The sequence below is a fragment of the Epinephelus fuscoguttatus genome, linkage group LG19 (genome assembly GCF_011397635.1).
Source record: "Epinephelus fuscoguttatus linkage group LG19, E.fuscoguttatus.final_Chr_v1".
In the NCBI taxonomy this organism is placed as follows: Eukaryota; Metazoa; Chordata; class Actinopteri; order Perciformes; family Serranidae; genus Epinephelus; species Epinephelus fuscoguttatus.
In genome coordinates this window covers 38,957,108-38,977,709 of record NC_064770.1, presented here as the reverse complement: position 1 = coordinate 38,977,709, position 20,602 = coordinate 38,957,108, and the positions used below count along the sequence as shown (strand labels likewise).

Here is a 20,602-nt window from a genome sequence, read left to right as displayed (position 1 = left end):
TATCCACAGACGTCTCTTCCTCTCCAAACAAACAGACCAGCTGATTGAAACTGGTAAAAACACTGAATGTTTCATATTAAAAATCTGTTTTTCCAACACCGCCTGTCATGGAGGGGCCGCTTATTGTGGTGGCCAAAATGCAAAAACGTGAAAATGCAAATGTCTCTATTTTGAGCCAGTGTTTGGTTTGTCCGTTCTGGGCTACTGTAGAAACATGGCGGTGTTAGTAGACGAGGACCTGCTCCTTCTGTAAATATAAACAGCTCATTCTAACGTAACAAAAACACAACCGTTCTTCAGGTGATTATACACTGAAGAAAACATACTTATTATATTATATTCCATTTCTGCTAATATGTCCCTCTGAATCCTTCACACTGGAGCTCTAATGTAACGTCCACATCAGATAGAAAAATGGGCAAACGTGTGAAATAATGACAAATTAGACCTCATTTTTAAACATAATTTATTGTGCTTTCAGTGTCGTTGGTGAACACGGTGTGTTTTCTGTTTCTTCTTCTCTCCAATCTGTGGTAATTATGTTTCCTGTCCGACCCCTCTAATTCCTGCCTCACATGTTTGGCTCACTGCGTGAGACAAGGACTAAAGAGGACACACTGTTAATCTGGTCTTTCACTCACTGCATCAAATCAGCACACACACACTGACACACACTGACACACACACACACACAAACACACAAACACACACTGACCTCGGTGAAATCAGATGTATCAGTGAGCGTTACGCTCCCTTTGGACAGTGAGGACCTCAGTTTGTCCACAAAAAGCCTCCATGTTAATTACTGGATTAGTGGGACAAACAGTAACAGTGATCAGAGGCTGAAGGATTAGTTACTCTCCGAAAATTACAGTCAGTGGTTCAGTTCCTCTGACGACTCGTGTCACAGCACCACTGATTGTATTAAAACCCCGCCTGGAGCAGCAGGAATATTGTATGGTTTAGAGTTTTCAGTTGAAAATGGTGCATCCAACTGGTTCTACTGGTGTGTGTGTGTACGTGTGTGTGACTTTGTGCTTGTGTGCAAAGAAGGGATATCATGTTCGCACATGAGGGTATTATAGCGTGTGTGTGTTCACATGTAAATCCATCCATCCGTCGAACCATCTGTCATCGTTTGGAAACGCTTTATTCATTCAGCTATTATTTACAATCACTTTGTGTGTATTGAAAGTGAAACCTCAAACAGTTTTACATTATCTTATGATATAACACACACACACACACACACACACACACACACACACACACACACACACACACACACACACACCACAGTCCAGTCACCAGAGTGAAATGTTGGCACTCTACATTTCTGCAAACCACAGATACGTTGCATTTGTCTGTTTCATATGTGTCACATGAATGTTTCTGAAGTGACGTAGTTCAGATTACATGTGTGTGAGCTGAGTGTCTCATCAGGAGGTGGAGGAGCTGGTGGATGCAGACATGTCCAGGTGTGTTTTGTGCCTAAACCTAACCACATGTTAACCACAGTGTTGCCACAACATAAAATTCTAGAATCTAGAATTACCGCCCCGTGGTTGTCTGACTCTGATTAGTATCTGAGCAAATGTCTCCCCTTCTGTTCCTGAGATATGACATTAAAACATGATGATGTCACAGTCAAGCTGACCTTTGACCTTTTGACCTTCATTATTTTATCCTGTTAGACATTTGTGTCAAGTTTGGTCACAATTAGTGAATGAGTTCTTGAGTTATGGCCAAAAGCATGTTTCGTGAGGTCACAGTAAGTTTGACGTTTGACCACCAAATTCTTAGCAGTTCATTGCTGAGTCCAAGTGGGCGTTTGTGCCAAATTTGAAGAAATTTCCTGAAGGTGTTCTTGAGATATCACATTCACGAGAATGCAACAGACAAGATCACAGTGACCTTTAGTTACCAAAATGTACTTTGTTCGTTGTTGAGTCCAAGTAGACGTTTGTGCCAAATTTGAAGAAAATCCCTGAAGGTGTTCTTGAGATATCACGTTCATGAGAATGGGACAGATGGACGGACGGACATATTGCCTCCAGCTATGGCATATACAACATAAAGACACATAAAGCTCAACATATCTGCTCCACATGAAGCACACAAATGTGACGTATCGGTGGTTTGGTCACATGGTGACTGGGCTGAACATCAGTGTTCACACTCACCAGACAAACAGCATCAACACTCACTCAAACACAAGCACAGAAGGAGCCACAGAGACACAGAGCGAAACATGAAACTAAATCATTTCACAGGAAAATCAAGTTTAAATTGTTTGGAAGAAAAAGAGAGAGATCAGGTTTGACAAGAGGAAACATAAAGAAAAAACATACAGACAAAGACACACTGCAGCTCTGCAGCAGCAGGTTCAAGTTACTCCAACACGAAGAATAGATTTTATACTTTTCATACAACAGTATCAAAATTACTGTGAAAACACGACAGTTGATCTGTGCTGGAGAAAAAGATCCTTTTAACCTCGAGACAGTCAGGACACTGATTACATGAGAGGGAGATGACCACCTTGTCTGCAAGATAAAGGTGGTCAATGAAATACATATTAAAGGAGCACTCTGCCATTTTTCACACAAAGTTAAGTTTACTCCTCAGGAGGAGATCGACTGACTCAGCCCATGAAAACAGTTAATAATGTCTCCTGTGAATGTAGAGGAGGTTTTTACGCCCCCCTCTTTTTAAAAAAAAATCTGTAAGTGTTGCATTTACACAAAGTTGTAAAACTTTATGTAACTGCAACACTGATTCGCTGGAGTACCTCTTTAATGTATTTAAAGGTGATTTATTTGTTTAGAAAGTCAAATGAATTTAAAGCTGGAGTGCGGAACTTTTGTATATCGATAAACGTCCATTACATCAAAGACCTGGCCGCAGGAGTACGCACAATGCTCACTGAAGGATAAATACAATAAATAAACAGTAGACTGATTACAAAGGAAGGTTACTGTAAGGTGGTGATGGGGTGGTTGCTTGGCAACAAAAAAGACGCAGCAAGTGGTTTTTAATAGTGGCATCAAAACAAAAAGGCAGGCAGTGGAGTGCGCCTTGCAACCTGCAGAACACTAACTGTGTGATCAGGGCCTAATTATTATTGCCAGTGTTAGCTTTTGAATTGCCGGAAAGACGTAGACGCACGGCAGGAAATGCTAAGAGGCATCCAAGAAAAGTTTCAGGAGTGGATGATCCAGATAACAAATTAAACTTTTAAGGAAGGATTGAACGCAACAAAGCTGTGAAGTGAGCGATCCTGCAGGGATAGATGATAAACACACAGCGACAATATTTGTGTAATAACCCTCACTGCCAGAGGGGGGAGACAAAAGTTCCACACTGCAGTTTTAAACAACAGAAAAGCACACATGCAGTAATATAAATAGACCCCCAAATGAAATACAGAAATTATGTAGATAAATATAAATAAAAGTTAGAGGTCATTTCATTAAACCAACAGCTGTTTGGCTTCAGATGAACGATACCCCTTCTATGCAGATGATGGTGTGCTGTGTATGTGTGAGTGTGTTTAGCGGATGGGGGCCTTCAGAGCAGCGTCCACCTCCTCCTCTGGCAGCAGCGTGTGCCACTGGGCCACCGGACGCCTGGGATTGGCCAACATGTCTGACCAGTGGCGCAGCCCGACGCCTGAGGCGCCGTAGCCAATCCAGCACTTGCCGATGGGGTCGTTGCTGCCCAGCTTGTCGTAGTCGTACACAGTGATCAGCACCTGGACTTTCTGTAGAGACAGCGGAGGAGGAGAAGCTACCGTTAGACCAGATTCTCCTGTGTGTTTATATTTCAGTCAGGCTGATAGGTGGAGGAACAAACCTGGATCTGAGAGAAGGGGATCTCGAAGCTGAAGCTCTCATTGAAGTATGGATTCAGAGTGTTCTGTTTGACCGACGTCTTCTTCTTCTTCAGTCGCTTCCCGTTGTGCTGCAGCACCACCTTTACAAAGGGATCTGAAAGAGAGAGGTCGTGTTTGATATTCTCATTGTGCGTCATTTTAAAGGACAGAGTCATAAAATTCTGTCATAATCTGGTATTACTTGCCATTTTAAATTTAGCTCCACCTGGCAGATAAACATTACAAGTATTACATGCATGTTCTTCATCCTTAACCACATTACTCCTCTTTTTTTTCTATCTGTTGGGCTCCAGGTCTTCGGTAACATTAGTAATCAACAGGAAATTTTCAACGCTTCAGTTGTGGAGCTGCTGCTGCTGAACATGACTTCTCAATTTTTTACTATCTAAAATGGATCAAATCTTATTTCAGTGAAGCTTTACATTGAAATAAATGGTGGTTGCCACTGCTGCATTGTCTGTGTTTGACCAAATAACATACATTTTCTTCACTCTCGTACAATTGTAGTTCTTAGAATACCTATTCTAGGAACTTTTTTAGGTCCTATTTCAGAGTAGATACTCCCTTATATTGGCCTTCTAAGAACTATGACAGTTCCTAGTTGTTAAAGTGAGGACACAATGAAAATGAGCGTTCTTAGACTCAATACCAAAACACCCCTTGGTCCTACCACTTAGTTCTTACCCCTCTGTTTTGTGCGGGAATGTCTTAGGGTAGATTTTTCCCAGTTGTTGTTGGAATAGAAAGGAAAGTGTCAGGGCTACATGGCCCTCCAAACAGAGGTTTTTCGGAGGCACACTCCAAACCGAGTGTTATAAGAGATCACTGGAAAGATGACGGCAAAAAAATAAAGCAATAAAAGAAACCCACAATGGATTTAAAAATTAGGATATAATGCTGGCGAGGACGGCCATCATGGTGAAATGGGTCAGGGACAACCCTCTCTCTGTTTCTTCATGGAAATCTGAGGTCTCTGAGGTTGTGACTCTGGAAAAACAGGACATTATATTTGTGGAAGGACTTATCTTTTGTCTGCAGAAGTGGAAGGAACTGTTGCTGTCTCTTGGTCTTAAATGTAATCTGGACTTACATGGATAAACAGTGGATAAATGTCTGAATTGGGGACACACACAATAATTACTTTAATTCATCTTATTGTGCCTCCTATTTTGCAAATGCAATTTGTTATTTTCTTTGGGCCAGTCTTGTAATGCTATGTAGCGTAATGATTTGTAAGCTTGATTCTTGGGAAAAAATGTATTTTTTAAAAAAAAATACAATAACCCTTCTTTTTTCTTAGTTTCATGTTGTTTTAATGTATTATGCTCCCATTTTTTTTATAACAAGCGTAACAAAAGAAATTGCTAGTATGCTGTTGTCTCAGTAGCTCACTAACTAGCTAGCTAACGTTAAATTATTGCTTATTTGTCCCTGACAGTTCTGCATTTAACATATTTCCATGCCACCTGTTTGAGCGCATATGAGGCCTAAAATTTAACCAAAACCAGCAGAGACGTTGCTGCACTTGTTGCCGCAGACTGGCAGGGTGGGAGCACTGGTTGCTAACATTAGCCTACTTAGCGGTGCTAGTGGCCTGTTAATGAAGCAGCGTTCTTTTTTATTTGATTACTTGTTTGATTTATTGATAATGTAAAACTTAAGAACAACAAACAAATGTTCTGACAACTGTGTAGGCCACCCAAGAGAAATCACCACTGTGGAATTCACAATGTCCGGCAACAATTGCCGCGTCTGTCTACGTAAACATTACCATCGACAACTACTGATGACCTATCAGGATCTTGAAGGATTAGTAAATGAACTGAATGAAATAACCTAGATGATTAGTTTAATGCTGACTACCTGCAGCACACAGCGCATACGGTCCGTCTGAAATCAGTTGCAGAGATTAAATTTTTCAACGCACTTTCTGATCTGAACTTTCTGAATGGCAACAAGGCGTTGGGTCTTTGAGCATGTATTTGTGTGTTTACCTGACAGTCCTCCGACGTCCATCTTCTTCAGGTTCTTAGCCTCCATGATGTTAACCGTTAGCTTACCAGCCGTGGGGACGTAACGAAGGGAAATGCAGATGTCACCGAGCTTCTCTTGCTGTCAGGGACATAACGTGTACAGGGGTGAGTCGTCCTTCTGCACAGTTCTGTCTTTGCTTGCCTTAAATTCAATATATGCTTCAGTCGACGTCCAAAGAAGTCTCTTACCTCCTCTTTCTCTCCTCCAACCAGATCCCTCCACTCATGTAACGGCTGTCCGAGGTCTACGCTGTTCATGGGAATCTTGATCTCGCCGATGACGTCATGTTTGCCAAATCGATCAAAGTCAAACACCTGCAGCACCAGAGTCTGACCGCCCAGCTCATTGTAGGGGATCTGGAGAGGGATGGGATTAAAAAAAGGTTAACTCAAACATGCTTTAGATGCTTTGATGTTTATGAAGGACAGTTCCTAATAATATGATCAAACAATCTGATGTTCAACATGGTCTCCAGTATCGATCACACCTTAAAGGTGAAGGTCTCATTGAAGACAGGACAGAGGTTCTTGCGCTGGACTTTGGTCTCAAACTTCTTCTTCTTGTCCGGCAGCATGTAGACTTTGACGTAAGGATCTGAGGTCCCTCCCATGTCCATGGCTGCCAGGTCCTGAGCCTGAAGGATGCCGACTATCAGCTAGAAGAAGAAGGAAGGAAAGAAGTCAGAAAAAGAAGCTAGCTTTTCAGAATAAAAGCATCATGTTTGCTGAGTCCGTCTGTCGTTGGTTGGATCCTGGTGTGTGTGTGTGTGTGTGTGTGTGTGTGTGTGTGTGTGTACCTGGTTATCAGTAAAGTTGTAGTCCAGTGTGAACTCCAGTTTTCCAAAGTTCTCCTTCTCCTCTTCTTCCTTCCCTTCTTCTCCCTCCTGGAAAACACACGGCATGGTTAGCCGTTAACAGACAGCTCACACACTTTGTGGAGCCTGCAGCACATCACAGGATCTTGAACACAGAGCACTGTGATTCCTGCTCTGAGGCACATATGTTTAGTTTCAGGAGTGAAAGTGACACGACACAGAGTCAAGGTTTTAAATATTTTGCAGAGGCCTCTCTTTGTCTCTTTGCAGCTGTTGATCTTGAGCCTCCTTCTAGTCGGCACGTTTAAATATCAGTGACATTTTGCAGGTGAAAGCCAGGTGGGCCCCCTGACACTTTGGGCCCCGGGGCCTGTGCCTTGCAGAGTGACGCTGCCACGACAAGCACATGTTCCCAAGTTTTTCAGGGTGCGACGGCTGCACCCCAAGCAAACCCCCAAGAGTTTAGAAACCTTAAAGGGTCTTTATAGAACCATTTATTCTAAGAGCGTGCGTCCTCAGTTACATATTTCGTATTCTTTTCTTGCCGAGAGTTAGATTAGAGAATGGATACAGTCATATCTGTATATCTTATCTGACTCTCTGCAAGCATAGTCTCCAAACTGTAGACCTCGTACTCACCATGATTTTCTTCAGTTTACACTATTAAACTTTAATTAAATTATTCACATCTTCAGCTGTTAATTTTAGATTATCTGATTAAGTGAAACTATACAAACTCTGCTTCCTGAGGTAAATCTGTGTAGTTGTAAATATTCAGCCACACTGGGAGCAGAACTATTGTGTGTCCTGATCCTCACCTTCTTTTCATCTCCTTCCTCTCCTTCCTTCTCCTTCTTCCTGCGTCCTCGTCCTGCCTTTCTCTCACGGGTCTTCTTCGGCTTCTTGCCTTTGTTGAAGCACTTCTTGTAGATGCAGAATCCCATGCAGGCCACGAGGGCGAGGACCACGACCACGATGGCTCCCACTGCCCACATGGGCACTGGAGAGAGGAGGCAGAGGAAGGAGAGAGGAAGGTTGGTGCTGATGGGAAACAGCAGTGACACTGCCGGGTGACGGGTTAAATTCTTACTTCTGTGTCCACCCGTTGGCAGTGTCACTGTGTCAGAGTACATATATATATATATATATATATATATTTTTTTTTTTTTTTTTTTTAAACTGGTGAAGTTGTCTCCATAATACTTTCACAATTCTACACTCCTGTGTTGAACCTTTCTTGCAGGAGGCATTAAACCTCAACCGTCAGTACAGAGCTGTTTTTGTTTTCCGCAGCAGGCTTTACACGTGTTTTTCTTTCAAACAGTGAATGAATGAATGAACAAATGTTATTAAACAAGAGATGAACTTACGCTTGAGTTTATGATCTTGGAGAGCAGAGCAGAGTGGTCACATGAAGAAATGAGAGAGAGGACAGAATGAAGACATGAAAAACATGAGATGACAGGATGGTGAGACGATGCTATGTGGGTAATAGACTGATGTGTGTGTCAGTGGGTCTAAAAATAATACAGCCTATTAAGTCTAATTGAGCATTCATTAATATGTTTTACCACAAGGTGGCGACTCTGCAGGGCACTATTAATAATTATCTGGTACTTAAATTTTGCAGAGCTGGCAGTGAGAGCAAACAAATCTGTCCACGCACTACTACATTCTCTATTTTATTCAATTTAGTTTTTTGGATTTGGCATCCATAGCTAACCAGCCACTGCTATCCAGGTTCAGCAACATTTGGATTCATAGAAGGAATTTCCATAGACTTCTTTTCTCAAAGGCTCAAGGAGCCACTGGACAGGGGCTAAAGAGCCACATGTGGCTCTGGAGCCACAGGTTGCCAACCCCTGCTCTATTCAATCAGTACAGTCTCGAGGTGGACACCCAAGGTTAGTGTCACAAATTCAGAATCTGACAAAATGTCTGCCCTTCTGTTCCAGTTAGTTTTTTAAACATTTCAATTTGTACAGTGTCGTGGGCCTGAAGAAATTCTGACATTCTCCAATTATAACAATGTGAAACCTACAAAAACCCTGAGAAACATCCACCTGCAGAGCCACAAAGCCGCCATTTTAGACGTGCGCATGGGCACGGGTATATTTTAGATCATTGTTGTAAAAATTATGCAATTGTATTCGCATTTGTTTGTTCTGCAAAATTTCAACGAGGAGGTGTCAGGCAGTAGATTTATTATGCACATTTTAATTGCTGAAATGTTAAAATATATTTATACTAGTCCGTACCCATTGAGTACAGCATACCATACCATGACTTAGTCATACCAAACATTAGAAACAACACCAACATTGGTCCACAGGGGGAGCCACAGTGATCGGTCACATTTTAGCCATTTTGAAGCATTTTTCTGTTGTTATAGCGCCACCCAGTTGCCAATTAGAGTTAAATTTCTCCAGTCACCTTGAGGCGTCCTGTTCTACATATCTACCAAGTTTAGTAAAAATCCATATGGCGGTTAGGCCTAGATAAGAAATGAGCTCTCTAGCGCCCCCATTTTGTTTGATGGGCTCAATAATGGAGGGGTCCCCTCAGATTATGTGTGGTCATATGCCTACAAAGTTGCGTGGTGATGGGTGAAACCCTTGAGATGTTCTACACCTTTATGTGATGAGCCACGCCCTCCGCAATATTCATTGCCTTATAGAAGCTCAGTTTTAGGAAGTTTTCCAACTTTTGCCAAGAGGGAACTTTAGATATTGGTCCCTAGATTATGTTCACCCAGTTTCATGCAGATCGCTCAAACTTCCTAGGAAGAGATCCATTTGAAGTGTTTTTCAAAAAATTCAAAATGGCGGAAAATCTATATAAGCGGAAGATATGAGTTCTTGAGGCAAATGTGTTCCTCATGAGGAGAGGCATCTCTGTGCAAAGTTTCATGTCTCTACGACATACGGGGCATGAGATATGCCCATTCAAAGTTTGACATTTCAATGGGTTGCTATAGCGCCCCCCTTTGGCCAATTGATGTAATATTGCTTCATTGGCATCCTCCCATGACCCTCTACCACTGTGCCAAATTTCACATGGATTGACCAAGTCAGTGAGGAGAAAAACATGGAACACACACACACACACACACACACACACACACACACACACACACACAGAGTTTTCATCATTATATAGTCAGATATATTCATATGTTTTCAGGGTCCAACCTGTTTTAGTCTTTGAGAACACATGAAGTCAAACTTAACGTGGTGTGCACGTGCATCAACAGATATGGGTTTAAGTATTTTGTGTACATTTTGTTTGTGTACTTGTGTGTGTTCTCACTCGGCAGGTGTGTGAGCTCATTGAAGAACTTGTTCTTCATGCTGGAGAACTGGTGGTTGGAGTGGTGCGACGGTGGTGGTGGAGGTTCCCTCTCCCTCTCCCCCTCCTCCTCCGCCGCCCTGCGGAGCCGTCCCCCGGCCACGCTGACCAATCGCATCGCTGCTCTGCGAAATCAAAGGAGAGCAGACGACAAACAAAATCAATTTAAAGACATTTAAACCACCTTAAAACACTGAGGCTCCAGAGCAGCGACACATTTCCTCTCCTCAGATGTGTCCTTCGTTCAAACTTGATGCTGTTTGACCTTTCACCTGGTTTTAATCTCTTTAATCCTCTCACTCGCTTCGACCTCTCGTCATTCATTCACTCTTCAGTCTCAAACACCTCACAGAGACACAACTGTCTCCATCAGTTACAAATGAGTTTGTTTCATTAAGGTTTTACTGAAGGAGAAGTAGAATCATGAGGTGAAAAAATACTAAGATCCTTTAGTTAAACCACAGAGTAAAAATACTCCATCAAATACGACTCTTTCATTTGAACAAATTTAACATTCATGCAGCATCTAAATCTCATCACTTGCTGACACAGTGGCGCTAATTTGTAAATGCAACACAACTTCACAGGCTGGCTTATAAGCAAACTCTCTATCCAACAATCACTCACTAGTCGGATCGCTTTTCAGCTAACGTTAACAGCCAGAGGAGCAGCGTTGGCAGATGGGAAATGTTGAAGTTTCGTACCAGAGGATAAAAAATATTCATATTTTGAGGAAAATGATCGAACAGGAGTGCACATGTGCACATCTATTTTTTTTTACCCCAAAAATTGAGATGAAATGTAATTTTTTTTTTCACGACAGTAGTTTCTCTAACACGACATATGACTACAAATCATAAAGAAATTATAATATTTCTTTTTTAAAAGATATTTCCTGGGGCTTATTGCCTTTATTTGTTGGAATCGAACCCGCGGCCACTGTGGTGAGGAGACAGCTTTTGTTCGTGAGGTGCCAGCTCTACCAGATGAGCCAGTGGGCGCCACCGTTAATGATATTTCTGTTCTAAATAAACACAAAAATGGCATTTTCAGCCTTTCTTCCTCTCCTTCATCCTTTCTCCACTTGTCCTCCTCTTCCTATGTTCACCCCTGCTTCCCTTGTTGCCTCCTTCCTCCTCTCTTCCCTTTCCTTCCTCCTCTCTTCCCATCTGCAGCTCATTGCTTGCACATAATAATCTGGCTGACTTAATGACATTAAGGCTGGTGAGTGCACACACATATAGACATGCATGTACCCTCATCACTGGCCCTCGCAGACCACGTCCACAGGGGACATTTTGACTGCTCATAGCAGGAGAGGCACACAGGAGAGGAACAACACCAGGACCCTTAAAACTGAAGCAGCTAAATGGAATAACGTTCAGATAGAGAGCTGAGTATACCTGCAGCCAAATCCCTGCCTGTGGCCCCGGGCAGGAGAGGTAAAATAAAACAATATATGTCAGTGTCTGCTCATCATGACAGTCTTGTTAAAGAGTTCAGGCTGTCAGTGGCTGCACTCACACTGACATCCAAACACACATACAGATGCCCCGCCCACAGTAGACGTCCCTCTGTCGCTGCACAGCCATGTAACAAGATTAATTGCCAAAGGTAATCCAAAAATCCCTCGGCTTAAACAAATTAAGGACAGTTTGCCTCTCTGCGTCTCCACCCCTTCCTCCGCCCATCGTCTCTCTGTCACTCCTCCCTTGTGTCTGTTATCCATCCTCCCTGCTGACAGCTGGAGTTCAGACACACACATACAGACGTACGTACACATCATATTTCTATAACGAGATGTGATTCAGGGGCCAGCTGTGTTACATTAACCCTTTAATCTCCCCAGACTGCAGAACAGAGCATTAGATAGATAGATAGATAGATAGATAGATAGATAGATAGATAGATAGATAGATAGATAGATAGGCAGACAGACAGACAGACAGACAGACAGACGGGTGTCCTAATGGATGGATGGATGGATGGATGGATGGATGGGTGGGTAGGTAGGTAGATGGATGGATGGATGGATGATGGATGGATGGATTGATGGGTGGGTGGGTGGATGGATGGATGGATGATGGATGGATGGATGGATGGATGGATGGATGGATGGATGGGTGGGTAGGTAGGAGGATGGATGGATGGATGGATGGATGGATGGATGGATGGATGGATGGATGGGTAGGTGGTTGGGTGGGTGGGTGGATGGATGGATGGATGATGGATGGGTGGGTAGGTAGGTAGGTAGATGGATGGATGGATGGATGGATGGATGGATGGATGGATGGATGGGTGGGTAGGTAGGAGGATGGATGGATGGATGGATGGATGGATGGATGGATGGGTAGGTGGTTGGGTGGGTGGGTGGATGGATGGATGGATGATGGATGGGTGGGTAGGTAGGTAGGTAGATGGATGGATGGATGGATGGATGGATGGATGATGGATGGGTGGATGGATGGGTGGGTGGGTGGGTGGATGATGGATGGATGGATGGATGGATGGATGGATGGATGGGTGGGTGGGTGGGTGGATGGATGAATGGATGGATGGATGGATGGATGATGGGTGGATGGATGGGTGGGTGGATGGGTGGATGATGGATGGGTGGATGGGTGGATGGATGGATGATGGATGGGTGGATGGGTGGGTGGATGAAACATGGGGGTGGGCAGGAGTTGTGGTGCATGGGTCCAACAACCACAGACTTTCACCCTGGAGGTCGATGTTCTATCCAAGACGATGTATAGTTTCATATCAGTATAATATCAGTACAGTTCCCTCCCCTGATGGTTGCAGTGATCAGTCAGTGATTGTTTCTCATTATGTAGCTTCTTTTTCTTTATGCCGCATTGTTGGGAAAATCTGACTGATATGTTCGCATTAGGAGTCAAATATTGTTTACTCAAATCAGTGATTACCCACTGTTGTCCACCCAAATCTGTCTGAGTGCAAAAGCCCCTGTATCTTCCTTACTTGGATACTAAAACTCAATTTAAAACCCATCATGAGATTTATCAGGTTTCTGAAGCAGCAGCAAAATAAAATACAATTTATGAATAGAAAGAAAAGCTGATGGGACCTCAATCATATCCGAGGTAAATGAAAGTGACAGAATATTTGATGATATCAGTCTAAGCCTAAAAGCACCCACTGAATTCTGCCAGGACTGTTTGTTGCATAATGACATTTGAGTTGAGAACACCCCGAAATCAGGATGATGACCACAGTCGTTATCTGGGTCACTGCAGATTTAGGCTGGACCGCTGCCAGAGTCTGACGTCAGTGAGTCAGAAACCTGGACAGGTTGATGTAGGAACACTGTCTCTGTCTGGATATTTCAGGAGCTGAAGTCATGATGCTGATAGGAGAAAACTTACAACAAATACATAACCTCACCTCCTGGTTCATTGTGCAGGAAACTAGAGGTAAGACCACTGAAATGCAGTGAGGCCGCCCGGGGTAAATACACTGCTCCACAGATAGAAACTAAATTAGAAGAATTTTTAGATTCTAAAAAGCAAAACAGCTGACGACAAAAAGATCTATAGACGTCTCATCAACAGAGACATGGTTAGTCAAAATATGACAACAGCTTTTTAACACACTGCAGGAAAGAACAATGTCTGACACACTGAACAAAACTCACTTCATGAACAATCAAACGTCCGTCACTGTGCAACTAAAACCACCAACGCTGGTGATGTAATGGCACAAAGAGCTCTGTATGAAAATCACACGCTACAAACAGATCTGTGAGGGAGTCAGAGGACAAAAGGAACACGTGACAGTCTTTTATTTTATCTTCCAACCTTGAAGGCTTCAGGGGTTCAAATATAAGACGTGAGGCTACACAAGGCGGGACGGTCACACCGTTATTCTGCCTCGTGTTCTTTAAGGTACCAGAGTTGTCTCGCCTTTAAGCCGGTAATGGAGGTACAAACAGCGCCAAATAAACACATCCTCACTCCGACATCGTCACATATCTTTCCACGTCCACATATGGCGTCCAAGGTACCCTGGGTGTGTTGGTTGTTGACGTTCTGGGACGCCGTGTCAACTTCAGCCTGTTACATGCATTGTCTGTTTTCAAAATACACTTCTGTTTTCACAGGAAATGTACAGTTTGATACAGTCTCTTTCAAAATAAAAGTACAAACTACAATCGACGTGGTTGGGTTTAGGAAAAAAGAACAGGGTTTGGCATCACAATCTTACAGGAAGTGAACATCGGCCTCACGGGTGAAAGTTGGTGGTTGTTGGACCCGTCCACCACCCCTCCCACCCAACCTACTCAGATTTCTGCCACCTTAACTTTCCTTGTTGTCTCACCGCATTTCCCCCTGACGCAGTCGGGTGCCATTAAACAATAGTGGCACCTGGCCACGTATCATGCTACAATGGAGTATTAGGGCCACATTGAAGAAAAAAAATTGCAGATTTCAAGAATAAAGTCGTAACATTACAAATTTTTTCTCGTAATGTTACGAGAATAAAGTCGTAACTGAGAAAAAATCATAATATTACGAGAATAAAGTCATAGTTTTTCAGGAAATAACCAACAACAAACAGAATGGGTTAGAGGAGGAACCTGCTTGTGGCAGCTGCTCTTTGTCTCAGGTGTGTTGCCTCGACACACACATTTATATTACGAGTTTGTTTGTGTAATATTACGACTTTTTCTCAGAACGACTTTATTCTCGTAATATTACGACTTTATTCTCGAAATATTATGACTTTTTCTCTGGGCAACTTTATTCTAGTAATTTGTGACTTTTTCTTAGGACGACTTTATTCTTGTAATATTACGACTTTATTCTCGTAATATTACGACCATATCTCGTAATATTATGACTTTTTCGTAGGACAACTTTATTCTTGTAATATTACGGCTTTATTGTCGAAATCTCCGATTTTTTTTTTTCAATATGGCCCTAATACTCCATCAAATCATGCTGACATGATAGGATGTTTTTTTTGTCGGTGGCTGACACCTAAAGTCACTGACCAAGTGCCAGATTTCAATGACTTCGGAGTGAGACCGGGTTGTTTCAACAAATGTGACACAAAGTTTTTTCATAAACTTTACCAACTGTGGCTTTAATGCTATAAATAAAAACTGATTTTAAAAAGTTATTAAAATTTGACTATTTTAAATTCCCAGATTTTTTTCTTAAGGTTTAGAGCTCAGAGATCATTCAATCAACAAAAGGTGTTTTTTAAAAAAAAAGCTAAATACCAAAAATTAACTAGTGTCAGTTTGTCAGATGTGCTGCTTTATATGGAAAACTCTGCGTGTCTTTGACTGAGAGTTGTACAAAAAGACTTGTCATTGCCATTTTCACCTTTTCATGTCATTTCACGAACCAAACTATTAATAATGAATCAATAGAAATAATCAACAGATTAATCAATAATAAAAACATAACAGCTGCAGCCCTAATTTGACAGTTTTTATACTAATGCATGCTGCAGTTTGATTTACTGTGATCAGATGTTGAAATATGTTTCTGAAATACACTGAGTTGAGTCTTAACCAGATCTTATATTGCTGTGTCTTTTAAAGGCTCTGTGCTGATCTGATCTGTGTTCAGACAGATTTGACAGCCGGTGGAAGGATTTTGTCTAAAAGCTCACAGCTCACAGCTGAACCTGAGGCTCCATTAGGCCCCTGACACTCTGCACCACTACTGCTGGTGTTTGCATGCACAGGTTTGTCACTTTGGCATCACTGACAACTTGAAAACAAAAATACTTTTACTGTGATATTGCTGACTTTGCTGTAGTGTTGTGAGACACATTTCTACATTAGAAAGGTTGAAAAGGGCAAAAATTGAAATAATAAGCTTTTATTTTGTTGTTGTTTAATTTCCAGCTGAAAAGGCATCTTTCTCTTTCTCTTTTTAAATCTATTCTAATACTTTGGTTTAAATCATCTGCTCTTTTCTTTTCTAATTTGTAAAGCACTCTGAGCTGCACTTAGTCAGCGGATTTAAGTTCATTTTTTTCACTTCTGTGAACCCGGTCTCACTCTGAAGTTGTCCAAAACCTGCGCTTGGTCAGTGACTTGTGGTGTTAGACACTGACGAAAAAAGTCGTTCTTTGACTTCAGCATGATACATGGTGGCCAGCAGCGTCAGGGAAATATGCAACGCGACAAGAATGAAAGTTAAGGCGGGTGGGAGGGATGGACAACCACCACCTTTCACCTGGGAAGCCAGTGTTTGCTTCTCATGAGATTGTAAAGCCAAACCCTGTTCTTTTTCCCAAACGTAACCACATGTGTGTTTGTTGTTAAAGGAAAAAGAAAAACATCAGATCGTGGTGTTGTACCAACGTAGTGCTTTTATTTTGAAAGAGACTGTATGTAAACTGTACATTTCCTGTGAAAACAGAAGTGTATTTTGGAAACAGACAATGCATGTAACAGGCTGAAGTTGACACGGCGTCCCAGAACGTCAACAACCAACACACCCAGGGTACCTTGGACGTCATATGTGGACGTGGAAAGTCCATGACCAAACGTGGACATGTGACGAGGTCACAGTGAGGATGTGAAGAGTGACATCACTCTCATGTTTGTACCGTAGCTGGAACCAGCAGCTGGTTAGCTTAGCTTAGCTTGAAGACTGAGAACAGGGGGAAACAGCTTGCCTGGCCTTTGTTGAAAGTAAACAAAATCCAGCTACAAACACATGAAAGGCCACTAATAATACGTTATACCTAATACAAAAACGTGACTGTAAAAACATCAGTTTGCTATTTTACAGTAGAGTATATCCCCGACTATACACAGAGTCACTGTGATGTTGCGCTAACATCAATCACTTCACTTCACTCCCCTTTTCTGTTGTCACTTTCAGCCGTAACTGTAACTTTCAAAGACACATAGTTAAACACCAGTGGTCCCACCCATCTGACGTTTCTGCTGAAGTTATTTTACCTACTGTTTTGCTTTTTTATCATCTTTGATAAACCAAATTTACCAGCGCAGAAGCTAAACAATGTCCTGCTGTGAATGGTGGTCGCAGCAAAACATATTTTAGCCACCTCAAAAATCACTATCAGTTTGAGTGTTTGTTATATTTAGGAAATTTTCTCCGCTTAACCTCACACACTAACTGATGGAGGCAACGGTTGACCAGCAACTTCAGTGTTCTGAGAAGTAAATTACAGTTCTTGTTAGTGGAGTCTGGTGGCTTTAATATAACAGCTTCAACTCCCTGTTGAAAAAGTGGTTAAAATATTCTAAATATAACATGCACTTAAAATGATACTGATTTTTTTAGGCACCTAAATGCGAGCCAACTGAGGCAGCATTAGCCCAGCGCCATTTCATTTAGTGTATATAACGTGAGGGTTTTCTCCACGGAAGTTCTTGTAAACAAACATTGTTATTGGATTTATTTTTTGGCTCAAGTGACGAGGAAGACTCTAGCTGTGCCCGGCCAGGAATACTTGTAAACAGAGCCAGGCTAGCTATCTCCTACAGTTTAAAGTCCATTCCCCAAAATGTCAAACTTTTCCTTCAAGCTTCCTTGTTCCTTTACAGAGGTTGGAAATGGACTGATTTAAAAGGATAATGTGATTTTATTTGCATGCACTGAAACCTTGGTAGAAAGGAGCATTTGTTCATTTTGAACCATTTATTCAGTGTTTCTACAAACATGCCTGTGATGCAGAATTCGACCTGCGGTGATGTGTGTCAGGGCACGCTGCTTGGATAGTGTTCTTCATAAAGTTAGGATGATTGCAGTTAAGATATAAACCTTTTACTGTTCACTGTAGATCTGCAGCTTTGTGCTGAGAGCCTCGGGCGCCAAGAAACTCCATCTGCATCACAGACTGCAAATAATCATCCAGTGTGGACTGAAGCTGCAGGATTTAAAGGTTATAACACCAGATACAACCTCAGAAACTTCACACAGGCTGAAGAGGGAAGCGTCAGTATTGTGTAGATGTATTGCGGGTGAGTGCACGTGAACACAGACTCTGCAAATAGACGTGCATTAGCCTCCAATAATCCACTTAAACTAATCTTTGCCAGGTTTGGAAAACATCTTCCACTGTGAGTAAAATCAAATGTTTTCACCGTGAGATTCAGCAAAAGACAAAGAATGACAAAAACATATGACGTCAAAGTTATCGTATAAAATCCAGTGAATGAACATTAACCCTTTGCTCCCTGTGAGTGGATTCTTTGCAGATTTACCGCACGACTGAAATACATGGAAACAGATAAAGTCAGGGAAACAAATTGCAGATAAAATTAGTTATTAAAGAAAACATTTGTTTCTCCAGCCAGTTAAAAGCAATAGTTTGTTTCCATTCATTATAAATTAAGTAATTTAGGTTTTTTTGCCTGTTTGTCTGGATTAAAACATTTTAAACACATTTGAACAAACTAATAACTGCAAAATAAACAATAATACAAAGTATAAAACAGAGTATAACCCACCTTGTATGGTGTCGGTCCTTTTTGGGTCTTTGGCTCTTGTTTTTATTTATTTTCCTGCATCCAAATGTCCCTCAGATAAATCCTCTGCCGACTGATGAGGAGCGCTGCACACAGCTCCCCTCTCTCTGTCTCCCCCTCCCCCCTCTGTGTTAATCTCACAATATCCCTCACTGCCAACTACTTACTGTCCACCTCCACTGCTGAAACACAGTCACTCTTTAGCAGACACGTCATCAGGTAAAACTGGCTTTACATCTTGTTACTTCACACTCACCTGACATTTTTTTACTTCAGATTTGTAAACTCACTAAAATGTGAAGGTGTCTGTGTTTGACAGTGTACAACCAGCGCTCTCCCCCTCCCTCATCTGCTGACACAGTGAAGACACACTGTGTTGTTGTTTGTTAAAAACACACATAGGGATGAACTCACACTGCTGAGTGGTTCAAACTGTTTCATTTATATTCCAGAAAATAAACTGAATTTAAAAAAAAAAAAAAAAAAGCACAAGTTGAAATCTTCTGTGATTGAAGCTCATGGAAACTGAAAGTCTTTCAAAGGAATTGTAGTCTTTTAGTTAAGTTACACTGAAATCCTGGACAGCAAGCAACCAATCAGAGGTGTCAGTCAGAGGCGACCTGCAGCCCGACACTTTGGGTACGAGTTTAGAAAAGGTCATGACCTTTGAAGAAAAGTCATCGGCAGCACAGCCTGAGGGGATACAACTATATGATACACACACACACACACACACACACACACACACACACACACACACACACACACTAACTAACCGTTTTAGAAACCAAAGAGCCAAACCTTTTGTGGCCGACTATACTGTGACATTTTGATTTTTTTAAATGACATATTGAACAATTATGTTAACATTTATGATACAATACTATCACTTTTTAAAATATTTTTTTATGAAATACTATACTTTTTCACTTACTATAGTATGGCCTTTTCACTGACTTTTTTGTGATACCAAACAATGCTGTTTTCCTTTTTACATATTATACTGAGACTTTTTAATGATTTTTTATGGCATACTTTGAAATTTATATTGATTTTTTTTTTACATAAAATACTAATACTGTTTCCTGATTTTTTTTGAAACATACAATACTATAACATTTTTATGAGTTTTTTTTATGTACTATATGATTGCTTTTTAATGATTTAATTTTTTTTACATCAGAAAAAAATATGACTCTTTTTCTGACATTTAAAAAAACAAACTGTACCATGATATTTTAATTATTTAGATAAAAAAAAAAATACTATAATATGACTTTTTCAAACAATATTTCTTGGCATAATATATCATTACTTGTTTTGAAAATACTATACTGTGACTTTGATATGATGTTAAAGTTTTTTGACCAGCGCCACTACATTTTTGTTTTTGTTTTTTTACTATACTTTGACCTTTTTACCTTACTTTCACTTTTTTGTTTTTTACAATTAATACCAGGACTTCTCTTCTTCTTCTCTTCTATATATACTATTCTATGACTTTCTGAAAGAAAATGAATATGGCATACTTCCTTTAAGACTCTTAATGTGTAACATGTCCTATTGCTGCACATCACTAACTCCTCCTCTCCAGAGCTTGTGTGCCTCCTTCTCTCACAGGTTCTCTCAGATGGCGGTTACGCCTGGATGATGGGTTGTGTCTGTGTTGCTGCTCTGGTCCTGCTTCAACTTTTTCCTGCTCCACTGTGAGGGTCCAAGGACGAATGCTGTCCTGTGAGGCAAACTGTGATTTGTGATGTTGGATTATACAAATAAAATTGAATTGAACTGAAACTGTCTTTGTCATACTATGCTGTCATGGATATAATTGAATATAAAAGCATGTGAATGTCATCATATATAATTAAAAGTGATTGTATGAATGTATGATTCATTCATGGTAATGTTTAGGTATGTCCAGAGGCCTCAGTGCCCGTCACTGTCTGCAGGGAGGCATGTGAAGAGGCTCCAGGGTGTCTGAAGGTGAAGGTACTAAGAGATGAGGACTTTGTAGATGTTCAGACTCGAA

The 20,602-nt window shown here is 41.3% G+C and overlaps 1 protein-coding gene across 1 annotated transcript; it reads right to left on the bottom strand.

Annotated features, from left to right (window-relative positions):
• Nucleotides 1-345: 345 nt before the first annotated feature.
• Nucleotides 346-18,654, bottom strand: syt5a (synaptotagmin Va). Its single transcript, XM_049561121.1, has 9 exons — nucleotides 18,556-18,654; nucleotides 10,053-10,216; nucleotides 7,562-7,743; nucleotides 6,726-6,812; nucleotides 6,417-6,584; nucleotides 6,118-6,285; nucleotides 5,890-6,007; nucleotides 3,856-3,989; nucleotides 346-3,763 (listed from the first exon to the last, which is right to left on the bottom strand). Exons 2-9 carry the CDS (start codon nucleotides 10,207-10,209, stop codon nucleotides 3,554-3,556), a joined length of 1,224 nt encoding a protein of 407 aa, XP_049417078.1. The 5' UTR covers nucleotides 10,210-10,216; nucleotides 18,556-18,654; the 3' UTR covers nucleotides 346-3,553.
• Between the last annotated feature and the right edge of the window lie 1,948 nt (nucleotides 18,655-20,602).

Excerpts from the sequence above, each read along its gene's own strand:
- syt5a (XM_049561121.1), bottom strand. The coding sequence starts at position 10,209 with ATGCGATTGGTCAGCGTGGCCGGGGGACGGCTCCGCAGGGCGGCGGAG. Across the intron at positions 6,813-7,561 it reads AGGAAGGAGATGAAAAGAAG|GAGGGAGAAGAAGGGAAGGA; the intron begins GTGAGGATCAGG and ends TGTGTTTTCCAG. Across the intron at positions 3,764-3,855 it reads TCCCCTTCTCTCAGATCCAG|AAAGTCCAGGTGCTGATCAC; the intron begins GTTTGTTCCTCC and ends CTGTCTCTACAG.